The 13,559-nt window shown below is 36.6% G+C and overlaps 1 protein-coding gene across 1 annotated transcript in view; it reads right to left on the bottom strand.

The window, feature by feature from the left end:
• Window positions 1-9,294: 9,294 nt before the first annotated feature.
• The window catches only part of LOC114333318 (kinesin-related protein 10-like), a 50,719-nt gene continuing 46,454 nt past the window's right edge, over window positions 9,295-13,559 (bottom strand). Inside the window, exon 3 of the mRNA XM_050659896.1 lies at window positions 9,295-10,568. Coding sequence (XP_050515853.1) covers window positions 9,526-10,568 — 1,043 coding nt within the window. The 3' untranslated portion in view covers window positions 9,295-9,525. The remainder of the gene's footprint in view (window positions 10,569-13,559) is intronic.

Here is a 13,559-nt window from a genome sequence, read left to right as displayed (position 1 = left end):
CGCCGGTGCCAGGTTGTGTTCGCTTAGGTTCAATTTGCGCCGGCACTTACTCCCATTCGTAAGAAAGGGATTACCACAAAATGTAGTAACTACTGAACCATTTCACTAATTTCACACCCAAGTAAAATTCTGTTGAGAATCATCAAGTGTCGAATGCAGACATACCTGGATAGACAAATACCACAAGAACAGGCAGGCTTCGTGAAGGGTAAAGGCACAAAGGAGCAAATTCTTAATATGCCACAACTCATTGAGAAAGCACGAGAATTCAAAATTCCGATGATCATCTGCTTTCTGGATTATCAGAAGGCATGTGACTGTGTAAACTGGACAGTTTTGTGGAAAGTTCTACATGAGATGGGGGTTCCTGATAATCTGTCAGCTCTGGTGAAAAGCCTATATGAGAACAGTGAAACCAGAATAAGAATTGAAAACCATAAGTCCGATCCTTTTAAAATAGGTAGAGGAGTCCGACCAGGATGTATTCTATCTCCAAGTCTTTTTAATTTCTATGGGGAATATATATAATGAGAAAAGCACTCGACAAATGGAATGGCGGTATTTCTATTGCAGGAAAGAAGATCTCAGTTCTCAGATATGCAGATAATACAACATTAATAGCTGCATCCGAAGAAGAAATGTCCAGCCTGCTGCAGCTAGTGGAAGCCGAAAGCAATAGATGTGGTCTCAAGATCAATAAACAAAAAACAAAAATTATGATAGTAGATTATTCAAATTCACTTCAGACAACAGGAGCCCTAGACCAATTTGAAGTGGTTAATGAGTTCAATTATCTAGGATCCTACATCAGTAATACAGGATCTTGTGAAACAGAAATACGTAGGAGAATAGGCATTGCCAAAAACGCTATGAGTCGATTATCGAAAATCTGGAAAGATCGCTCCTTGTCGAAGAACACCAAAATAAGATTAGTACGTGCCTTAATTTTTCCTATATTTAATTACGGATCCGAAACATGGACAATGAAATCGGACGACAGAAAAAGGATTGACGCCTTTGAAATGTGGTGCTGGAGAAGAATGCTTCTGATCTCATGGACGGAACACAGAACAAATAACTCAATCCTCCAAGAGCTTAATATTCAGACTCGACTTTCCTCTATTTGCCTCTCCACCGTCTTAAAATTTTTCGGCCATATTGCAAGAAGAAGTGATGATAATCTTGAGAGACTTATAATTTCGGGAAACGTTGAAGGGCGTAGAATTAGAGGTCGCTCACCTACTCGATGGACGGATCAAGTACAGAAAGCCAGTGGAAAAACATTCTCTGAATCCATGAGGGAAGCTCAGGACAGAAGCCGATGGAAAGAGATAGTTGCTAGTATTTTAGGGAATCACGACACTCGGCAATGAGGAAACGACTGAGGTAGAGGAGGGGTATCCAAGGTTAAGCTATGGCCCACTCTTTACCAAAAACCCGGTATACCGAAAGATAGGGAGAAGCGTACTTTTGAAGTGTGTAAAATATATAAATCCTAGCTGAGCGCTTTCGGCTTATAAAGCCATCTTCAGTCCTATGGTCATTAATTTCAAAATACCACTATGAAGAGAGAGAGATCCGATGTAAGATTTAAAAAACTTCTACTTCTTATGCAGTTTTTTTATTGGTAGTAAAAACTGTCTGACTTTTGGAAAAAAAATTTAAATGGTGTTGACGGTTGTGGTTGAAACATTAAAGACATCTAATACGGGCACAAAAGACTCTCACACAAAAACACATTACAGATTACAGAGATTTGATCATGGTAAGTTTAAAAACCTTACCATCTGAAGCGTACGTTGGCAGCATGCAGAATAAAGGCATGAGCGCACAAGACATTTACTGACTGTCAGTAAATGCCTCACACGCTCAAACCACAATCGGTAACACCATTTAAAAATCTTTTTCCAAAAGTCAGACAAAGTTTTTTCTACCAATATAAAACTGCATAAGAAGTAGGTAAGTAAGTTTTTTATATCTTAAATGGGATCCCTCTCTCTTCATAGTGGTATTTTAAAATTATTAACAGTAGCTCTGAAGATGGCTTCATAAGCCGAAAGCGCTCAGCTACGAATTATATATTCTACACACTTTAAAAGTACGCTTCTCCCTGTCTTTCAGTACTCATAAGTGTGTACAAAAACTATTTCGTCTTTACATATTTAAAAAAATATATATTTGGATATATTTGCTTAATTAAATAAATTTTTCTTCGTTCCAGGTGCCATCTCCGCTACGGAGGTTGGCAATCATCATAGCTATTTTAATTTTTGAGGCAGTAGCTCTAAATAGTTGTTTTGAGCTGCATCTAAACCATTCTCACAGGTTCTTCAGCCATGAAATTCGTCTTCTTCCCATGCTTCTTCTGCCATCTATCTTTCCTTGCATTATGAGTCGCAGGATGCCATGCTTCTCGCCCCGCATCACATGTCCGAGATACTGTAGTTTTCTTTCTTTAATTGTAACTTCAATTTCCTTCTCTTTACCTATTCTTCTTAGTACTTCGTTGTTCGTAACTCTATCTACCAAGGAAACCCTCATAATTCTTCTATAGGTCCACATTTCAAAGGCGTTCAGTCGTCTCATTGTCTCTACATTTAACGTCCATGATTCCACTCCATAGTATAGTACACTGTATACGTAACATTTTGTTAGGCGTACTTTAAGAACTAATGTTAAATCTTTGCTACATAGAACCTTTTTCAGTGTAGTCATTATTTTCTATTTTAAGTGTTCCTAGGTAAGTGTACTTTTTTACTCTTTCGATATGCTGGCCCTCTACTATCAAGATTTCGTTAGTATTGTGGTTGTTTTTACTAATTTTCATAAACTTCGTCTTTTTAATATTGAGAGAGAGTCCGTACTCCCTACTACACCTTACTATTTTACTCATGAGTCTTTGAAGGTCTTGTAAACTATCGGCTATTATTACTGTATCATCTGCTTATCTGATCTTGTTAACTAAGACTCCATTTACTCTTAGGCCGACTGTTTCATCTTCCAGAGTTTCTCGCATTATCTCTTCAGAATAAGCGTTAAATAATAGAGGTGATTATATGCAGCCTTGCCGGACTCCTCTCTTTATTTTCATTTCTTTCAGATGTTTATTTTTCAATTCTTACTATTGCTCGCTGATTGTAATGGAGGTGTGTTATTAGTCTTAAATCTCTTTCATCTAGGTTTTTAGTTTTCAGAATTTCCATGAGTCGATCATGTTTTACTTTGAGTGTCACTAATATCCAGCTCCAGTTTAGAGTGTATTCTGGCGTGGATAATTTTCAGCAGAATTTTCAAGGTATGTGACATTAAACTTATGGTTCGGTATTCACTGCATTCTTTGGCATTCACTTTCTTTGGCAAACACACAAATGCTGATGTCAACATTTCTCTAGGGATGATTCCCGTAGTATAGATAGCGTTGAACAGTTCTACTATTTTGTCCAGGTTTTTCTCGTTGACCAACTTTATCAGATCGCTAGGTAATTCATCTGGACCAACAGATTTATTGGTTTTCATAGAGTCTATTGCCTGACTAACCTCTGATTTGGTTATCTCTAAATAAATTGGAATTAAATTAAATATTTTCTTCTTCTTAAAGTGCCCTCTCCTCAATGGAGGTTGGCTGCTACAATTGCAAACTCTTCTCTGTCTTCAGCTGTTCTTATTCTATGTATGTATGTATAGCATAGCGTTAACATACCTTTTAAGCCCATTGCTGGATGTATAATTTCCATCGTTTTCTGTTTTTAGCTGTCTGTTTTCAATCTCTGATTCCTGATTCACTGACATCTTCCATTAATGCATCTCTCCATTTCCTTCTTGGTCTTCCTCTTTTTTTGCCCTCCTTTGGCTTCTAAGCAACCAATAAGGATAGACATATTCAGAGAACGCCATATTGAAGTTTTTTATACAATTTACGAGCTTCTTACTCTCAATTTTGTTTAAAATGCTTAACTTTTTGGTAATAGACGAAAAAAGCGAAAATTTACCGTTTTTTGATCTTCATTTGTTTATAACTATATATATCATCAAAATCGGCTGCAGGAAACATATAGGTTATTATTATAGATGTCCATACTACTCAAAAAATTTGGTTTCGGCCTGGAGCGGGTTGTGTCACCAACAGGATATTTTTTTTCCTTATTTATCTGAACTATTAGAACTTAGAGTAAGAGTTTTGGGATGCTACGTGTGCATTGAAGCAAAAACACATAAATAAGCCACAGTCATTTGAAATGTGGTGTTACAGAAGGATGCTAAGAATAGCATGGACTCAGAAGAAAGCAAACACGGAACACGAAATAATAAACAACAACGAATGCGAAATAATAAACACAATAAAAGTAAGAAAGTTATAATATCTGGGACACGTAATGATAAGAATGCGATATGAAATGCTAAGACTGATAATACGGGTAAAGATAAGAGGCGGAAAAAGTATAGGAAGGAGAGCGTCATGGTTGAAGAATTTAAGGAACTGCTTTAAATGCAGTTCTTAAGAACTCTTCGGAGCAGTGGTAGATAGAGTGAAGATAGTGATGATGATATCCAACCTCCGATTAGGAGACAGCACTTAAAGAAGAAGTTTAAATAGTGAATTTCATTATGGTGACTTAGATTTCACTCACTATAATATACAGTGTGGCAAGGCCAAATGGAATAAATTAATTATTTCGTAAACCGGTGACTTTAAGGGGTCGATTTTTTATTTTTAAATTATGATTTTTTGCCATACGTCGTACTTCCCGGCGTGCTGACGTAATCGATGCTATTTTTTAATGAGAATAGGTGTCGTGTGCTAATTTATTTGAAAGGTTATTCAATTCTCTATATAGTAATATAAACATTAACATAATTATTTGTACAGGGTGACCAATTTTGTTTACTTAAATCATTTACACAAAAAGAAGAATATATGTAATTTATTTGATTCAAAATACATTTTACTGCTATCAGAAAACAGAAAAAAAAATCATTATTTGAGAAATAAGTATTGCTTTTCGCATAAATTCAATGTTCAAACTGCCAGGAGGCAGGTGGCCGCCACCCACCTGCGTCTTGGCAGTTTGAACATTTAATTTCCGCGATAAGCAATGTTTATTTGTGAATTAAACATTTTTTCTGATTTCTGAGAGCAGTTATAATTGCAAAGTAAGGTTATGGTGGTATGGTTACACCATTGTCCATGTTTATTCTTTTCTTAATCTCCATGTTACTTATTCTATATCTTCCTGTTACTCTGTAGATTCTCCTTTGGAATTTTATCTTTGTTGCTCTGATTTTGTATTTATATTTCTTAGTTATTATCCAATTTTCACACTCATAAGTGAGGATATTTCTTCAGGGCAGGGTATGGTGCTGATAGAAAAGGCATTCAGGCATCAAATATCCAAAAATCTTTTCAGGCCATAATAATGAAAAGACCTTCTCCAAACGCAGTAAAAACTTATACTGAAATGATGGCATCTCCTGAGGTAAAATGTTCCGGAAGTAAAATGAGCCTCCGTTCGGATCTCCGGGTGAGGACTATCTCAGGGGGAACACCAGTGCAGGTTAGAAAAATCAGGATAGGGTCTTGGAATCTTGGTAGTCTTACAGGTAAGAGTCTGGAGTTAGTGGATGCGCTCAAACGAAGAAGAGTTCAAATTGCTTGTATTCAAGAAACTAGGTGGAAAGGACAAAGGGCGAAAGAACTAGGTGAAGGATACAAATTGTGGTATGTAGGGAGTAGTAACACTAGAAATGGAGTTGGTATAACTGCTGATAGTGAAATGAAAGATAACGTAGTAGAAGTTGTAAGAACGAGTGATAGAATGATGTCAGTGAAATTTGTAATTGATAAAGAGGTATTGAATGTTGTTTGTGTGTATGCTCCCCAAACAGGTCTGGGTGAGAATGAAAGAAGAGCTTTCTATGATCAATTAGGAGACGTACTGAGTGATATTCCAGCAGAGGAGAAAGTTATAATAGGAGGTGATTTCAATGCACATGTGGGCCAAACCAAGACAGGATATGAAACAATACATGGGGGATTAGGCTTTGGAACTAGAAATGAAGCTGGAGATGACATGATTGAATTAGCAACAGCATTGGATATGGCGATTGTTAACACATTCTTTAAAAAGAGAGAAACTCAACTTATTACCTACAAAAGTGGACAACATCAATCCCAAATAGACTACTTCATGATACGGAAAGAAAACATACGTGAATGCAAGGACTGCAAGGTAATAGTGAGTGAGACAGTAAGCCAACAACATAAGCTGCTTGTTCTGGACATCGAAGTAAAAAGCGAAACTAAACAAAAATATCGGAGAGGACCACAAAAAATCAAATGGTGGCTGCTGAAAGATGAGAAAGAAGGTCTATTCAGGAGAAGAATAGTAGAAAAAATATGTTGGAACATGAAAGGAAGCCCTAATACAATTTTGAGAAAAATGGCGAGTAGTATTAGAGAGACTGCTATTGAAATACTTGGGAAAACGTCAGGAAAAAAGTTTGAGGATAAAGAGACTTGGTGGTGGTCAAACGAAGTACAAGGAAAAATAAAAGAGAAGAGAAAATTATATAAAAAGTGGCAAGAAACCAGATCCGACACAGATCTTCAAAACTATATGGTGGCGAAAAAGGAAGCGAAAGTAGCAGTAGCAAAAGCCAAAGCAGAAGCGTATTCAAACCTATATGATCAACTTGATACCAGGGAAGGCGAAACGAAGATATATAAAATAGCCAAACAGAGAGCAAGGAAAGCAAAAGATTTTAATCAGATTAGATGTATCCGTGATGAAAATAATAAAATACTAGTTCACGAAAGGGAAGTCAAAAAGAGATGGAGAAAGTACTTTGACAGCTTATTAAATAAAGAATTTGACAGACAGCCTGTAGAGTCAACGGAGACAGTAGCAGCAATGGTCACCAAAATAACCAACGAGGAAGTGGCTCAAGCGCTTCAAAAAATAAAGAAAGGAAAAGCGGTAGGACCAGATGATATTCCTGGGGAAGTATGGAGAGCATTGGGAGAGACAGGAACAAGGTGGCTAGCAGGTCTATTTAATAGAATTATGGAAGTCGGACAAATGCCAGACGAATGGAGAAGCAGTATACTGGTACCTGTTTACAAAAACAAGGGAGATATACAACAATGTACAAACTACAGGGCTATAAAACTGCTTAGCCACACCATGAAAATATGGGAAAGAGTAATTGACAGACGGATACGTGAAGAGACCGAAATATCCGAGAATCAATTTGGCTTTATGCAGGGTAGATCAACAACAGATGCAATTTTCATTATAAGGCAGTTGATGGAAAAATACAGGAGTAAAGAAACAAACGCTCATATGGTATTCATTGATCTTGAGAAAGCATATGATAGAGTTCCTCGAGAGATTCTGTGGTGGGCACTCAATAAGAAAGGAGTCCCTGGTGAATATGTAAAGATTGTGAGGGATATGTATGAGGGAGTAACGACTAGTGTTAGGACAGGTGTGGGAGAGACTGATAAATTTCATGTGAAAGTAGGATTGCACCAAGGCTCTGTGCTTAGTCCGTATTTATTCTCATTAGTTTTGGACCAGATAACAGCGAAACTACAGGGTAACATCCCATGGTGCTTAATGTATGCTGATGATGTCGTGTTCGTAGGAAATAGTGAAAGAGACTTAGAACAAAAACTGGAACAGTGGAGACAAGCTCTGGAGGAAAAAGGTTTAAAACTTAGTAGGACAAAAACAGAGTATTTGGAATGTTCATTTAAAGATGGAGCTACTACAAATAAAATGGTATCTTTGGATGGTGAAATGATTGTGAAAAGCAATAGTTTTAAGTACCTAGGATCGGTATTACAGAGTAATGGAGAAATAGATGGAGATGCATGCAGTAGAATTAGGGCTGGATGGATGAAGTGGAAAGAAGCGAGTGGTGTGTTGTGTGACAGAAAAATTCCAATGAAGCTGAAGGGAAAATTCTATAAAACAGCCATAAGACCGGCTATGATGTACGGAACTGAATGTTGGGCAGTGAAAAAGAAAGAGGAACAACGAATGCATGTGGCGGAAATGAGAATGCTTAGATGGATGAGTGGAGTGACAAAGAAGGATAAAATTAGAAATGAGTATATTAGGGGAAGTCTAGGTGTGGCACCAATTGATGCCAAAATGAGAGAGCATAGGTTAAGATGGTTCGGTCATGTTCAACGTCGAGACGTTAATCACCCAATACGAAGAATAGCTGAAGTGCAGATTCCTGGAAGGAGTAGGAGAGGAAGACCAAAGAAGACCTGGGGGGAGGCGATAAGGCAGGACATGTTGGTAAAGGGGATTAACATTGATATGACCCAAGACAGAATTGTGTGGAGAAATGCAATTAGGGAAGCCGACCCCGCATAGGGATGAGGCAAAGAGAATGATGATAAGTGAGGATATTTCTTGTGATGGTGTCATGCATAGGTATATTATTCTTTTTGTTTTTATATTGGTACTCTTATTCCACAGTACCGAGTTCAATTTTCATATGCAGTCTTTTATTTGTTCTAATCTATTTTTTATATCTTCTTCAGTTGTTCCTTTGTTTGATATTATGAAACCTAAATACTTGTACTTGTTCTTGTCTGTTCCTTTGATTTGTTTACCTGCGTCTATTTCCGGCTGTTTTGTTTCTGTATTATCCGTTATTAGGTATTCTTGTATTCTTGTATTCTTAGGTCTTGTGCGATCACTATTTGGTCGCCAGCAAAGCTTAGGGTTATAATAGTATATTAGTATTCGTTTCTTACCGGTATGTTCATTCCTTCGCACTTTCTTTCTCATGGATTCATGGAAATTTTCAGGAATATTTTGAACAGGGTAGGAGATTTAGAGCAGTTCTCTAGTAATCTTTTTTTTAATGGACTTCATATTCTACTGCCCGTTGTGATAGCTACTTTGTTATTCTTGTGGAGTGTTTTTGTTGCTTCTATTAATATTCGTGGAACTTCGATGTCTTCCATTACTTCCTATAGCTTGGTTTTAGTTATCGAGCGATAGGCCTTCTTAAGATTTACAAAAGCCAGATGGGTGAATCTATTTTTGGCCATTATTTTTATTATTAGTTTTCTTGCGGCCAGTTTTTCTATTTTATTTTCCGAGCTTTTCTATGGTATATCTCTTCTTATGTCCATTAATTCAGCTTTTACCGCTTTCTTTGGTAACTTATTTCCGTATATCCTTACGATATGTCCAAACCATTCAAATTGTTTTGCTATGGAACCAAATCATAAAAAATTTTCATATTTATTAAATTAGAAATTAAAGTCGGTTAAAAACTGATATTTTTTATTTTAAAAATATACAAATCAATCTATGACACAAAGTTGCCTAAATATCAACTTTTATTATATTCAAAGTTGAATTAAAGAAAATTGAATACGATACGAGACGGAAAGAAATTTCTCTCCGATTGGCAAAAAAATATGGAAAGGATATCTGAGCGTCGCGAGTCGATGTGGATACAAAGCAGAACACTAGCGCAGTTACACGCGTTATAACGTTATTTTTGAATTAGATTATAAGGTAATCCATTGCTTCTTTGTGCGACTTGATTATATCCCACCGGGAATACTCTAGGCTGCTCTATTTGTGGTTGGAAAGCAAGCTGGCTGTTTTGGTCAGGAAATACTTCAGGTTGACCGAACTGTTGAAGTCCTACTTGACTATTTTGAACATTGGTCATCTCAGGCTGTGAAAACTGTTGCAAATTTAGCGGAGCATCCTTACCTGGGTATATTTCCGATTGAGGATACTGTTGAAAATTTAGCTGATTATTCTGAAGACGGATTATGTCTGATTGAGATAGCTGTTGTAAATTTTGCGGAGCATTCTTAACTGGGTATATTTCCGGTTGAGGATACTGTTGAATATTTAGTTGATTATGCTGAAGAGGCAATATATCTGATTGAGAAAACTGTTGTAAATTTAAATTATTTTGAAGGGGAATTATGTCTGGTTGACCTAATTGAATCTGATTATTCTGAGACCTTAGTTGGTTCAATGCTTGTTGAAGTATTAAAGGTTGATTATTTAGCTGCTGAGTACTAGATAATTCTGAACAAGGGCTCTGAGGTACATGAGGTGTACATGGAGAAGGAATATAAGGAACATATGGAATAGTTGGATTACACGGGGTTGATTGGGGTCGTAGCCTGTAGATCAACGTATAGCCTGGAGTGGAGCAGGAAGGTCTTGGAAGGTTAGGTACTGGTAGAGGTACAGGATCAATAGAAACTGGCGGTTGTGGCTGCATTCGCGTGCAAGGTTGTTGTATATATTGATAGTATTCCCAAATATTTCTGTATTGAGGCCAATTAGGTATGTATATAGGTCTTTGAGGATTTGCAGAGCACGGTCGTGGTGGTATGATTATAACTGGTCTTGGATTCGGTGGTGGCGGTATTGGTCGGTGCGTAGGTTCTGGTGGATATATAATTACAGTTGGTCCTTTTGTAGTCGGTTCTGGATTCGGTGGTGGCGTTGGTGGTGTATATACAATAACAATTGGTCTTTCTGTAGTCGGTGCTGGGCTAGGTTTTGGTTCTGAGTTTGATGAAAAAAAAAATTATATATTATTATCAATTAAACTTCAGATATGAACAATAAAGATCAGGGGAAATAACCTATAAATTTTAAATATTTTAGAACGACTAACAAGGAGTTTTAATTTTTGGCTTTCATACTCTACACTCTACAATATTAATCTTAATATTTAATGAACTCTGATTGTGTATCATGATAATTAGCCCAACGTGGATAAAGAGTGACTTTAGGTGGTAACAAGATGGTCGTAACACAAGAACAAGATGAGGGCCTCGTTGCCCATTATAGGGAGCACCTTTGATTTGGATATGAATAAGAATAACACAAAGATAACAAAAATAAAATAAAAATTCCATTTTTATTCAGTTGCAATGCGAAGTGAAAACAATCTTATTTTTCAATTAGAATACGGAGCGCAGCCCAGCCCTCTGAATCGACGATTTTCGACTCGTGTTGGAGTCTCATCGGAGAGAACGTAGGCCTGCTACTCCATATTCCAATTGACCAACACCGAGAGTTTATCCCCCACATCGCAACTGACGTGAATGGACTAGGTGACTAGCGTCATCTGGCAATTGAAAGATGAAGTAATTTTCAATCCTAATAGCAATATTAATAATATTTAAAAATATTAAAATATTACTAAAAGATTTTTAAATTGAAAACTTATTGGTCCATTTTCCTGGTAACACCTCCAAGGCTTCTAAAATTTACAAGAAAGATGGATGCTGAAGCGAAGAAGACAGGAGGGAATTCAAAAACTTGCAATTCACGACCCCGTCTGTTCAGCTGGTAAATTCCAACAGAAAATGGACCTAGTTACTCAAAGAAGTAACGATCAATATAAAAATAAAATAAAAATTCCATTTTTATTCAGTTGCAATGCGAAGGCAAAACAATCTTTCAATTTTTCAATTAGAATACGGAGCGCAGTCCAGCCCTCTGAATCGACGATTTTCGACTCTTGTTGGAGTCTCATCGGAGAGAACGTAGGCCTGCTACTCCATACTCCAATTGATGATACTCCTACGTTCTCTCCGATGAGACTCCAACAAGAGTCGAAAGTCGTCGATTTAGAGGGCTGGACTGCACTCCGTATTCTAATTGAAAAATAAGATTGTTTTGCCTTCGCATTGCAACTGAATAAAAATGGAATTTTTATTTTATTTTTATATTGGTCGTTACTTCTTTGAGTAACTAGGTCCATTTTCTGTTGGAATTTACCATCTGAACAGACGGGGTCGTGAATTGTAATTTTTTGAATTCTCTCTTGTCTTCTTCGCTTCAGCATCCATCTGGCTTGCAAATTTTAGAAGCCTTAGAGGTGTTACCAGGAAAATGGACCAATAAGTTTTCAATTTCAAAATCTTTTAATAATATTTTAATATTTTTAAATATTATTAATATTGCTATTAGGATTGAAAACTACTTCATCTTTAGAAAGATAACAGTTTGACCCAAAAAACGAGAAATATTGAATGCTACGAAACTGAAAAGATAAATAGGCGCCAATAAATCTTAACCAAAGGTATTTAAAAGACTCAAATTTATTATAAAATAGGTCAAATCATAACTGGAAAAGCGCAGCCAAGGACAGACGGAAATGGAAAGATTTGGGGAAGGCGTATGTCCAAAGTTGGATAGAAATGGGCTAAAAGAAGAAAGGAAGAATGTCAAATCATTACATAAGCCAAAGTATTAAGATTAACACGCTTATGTTATTTATAATGCAAAAATATACAGTGATGGGCGCGCTAATAACCGCCAAAATAACGCAAAAGATGAAAAACATAAGATATTGTGAAATAAAAAGAGATAAATCTAGTAGAGGTGGAAATTATCGATCTTCTTCTTCTTCATGTGCCATCTTCGTTTAGAAGGTTGGCGATCATCAGGGCTATACGTATTTTCAAAACTGCTGACCGAAACAATTCGTTGTTGCTACAGCTATACCATTTTCGTAGATTCTTTAACCAGGAGTTTTGTCTTCTTCCTATAGACCTTTTTCCTGCTATTTTCCCCTGCATAATTATTCGAAGCAGTTCATATCTTTCGCCTCTTGTAATGTGTCCCAAGTATTGCAGTTTTCGTTTTTTTTTTTATCGTAAATATGACTTCCTTTTCTTTATTCATTCTTCTCAAGACCTCGACGTTTGTGACTCTCTCCGTCCATGATATTCTCAAGATTCTTCGATACATCCACAGTTCAAATGTCTCTAATTTTTTGGTATCAATCTTTTTCAGCGTCCATGATTCTATTCCGTAGAACAGCACAGAAATTACGTAACATCTCATCAGGCGAAGTTTCATTTCAAGGCTCAAATCTCTTCCACAGAACACTCTCTTCATTTTAGTGAATATGGATCTGGCTTTTTCTATTCTTATTTTGATTTCTGCTGAGCTATCGTTGTCTTCATTTATTAAAGTGCCTAAATATTTGTATTTGCTAACTCGATCGATAATTTCATTGTGTAAATATAAATTTTGGACTTTTCGTATTGATTTCGATATTACCATAAATTTAGTTTTCCTTATGTTCAAAGATAGTCCATATTCTTCGCTGCAGTCTGCTATCTTATTCACCAATGTCTGTAGTTCTTCAAGTGTTTCTCCTACCAGAACGGTGTCGTCGGCAAATCTCAGATTGTTTAATCTAAAACCATTTATTTTAATACCTATGGATTGCTCAGAGAGTGTTCTATTCATTACGTCAAAAAATTATAGATATAAACGTATAAATTAACATTACATTACATATTTTCCCATCTTTAGACGTCTGTGACAGGAGTATTTTATAAAATGCTCGTGTCACAGTAACAGTTGTCATACTCCTCCGATACGTCTAAAGGTGGGGAACTATGTAATGTAATGTTAATCGCGTCCACTGCTGGACATAGGCCTCCCTCAGTTCTTTCCTGTCTTCTTTACACTGGGCTGCATGTAGCCAGTATTAAGGTTAACAGACTTAAAGTAGTTCGTTGAGTATTTTAT

This window comes from Diabrotica virgifera, chromosome 8 (genome assembly GCF_917563875.1).
Source record: "Diabrotica virgifera virgifera chromosome 8, PGI_DIABVI_V3a".
In the NCBI taxonomy this organism is placed as follows: Eukaryota; Metazoa; Arthropoda; class Insecta; order Coleoptera; family Chrysomelidae; genus Diabrotica; species Diabrotica virgifera.
Note: the sequence above shows the minus strand (reverse complement) of the source record. Positions and strands in the feature narration are given on the sequence as shown.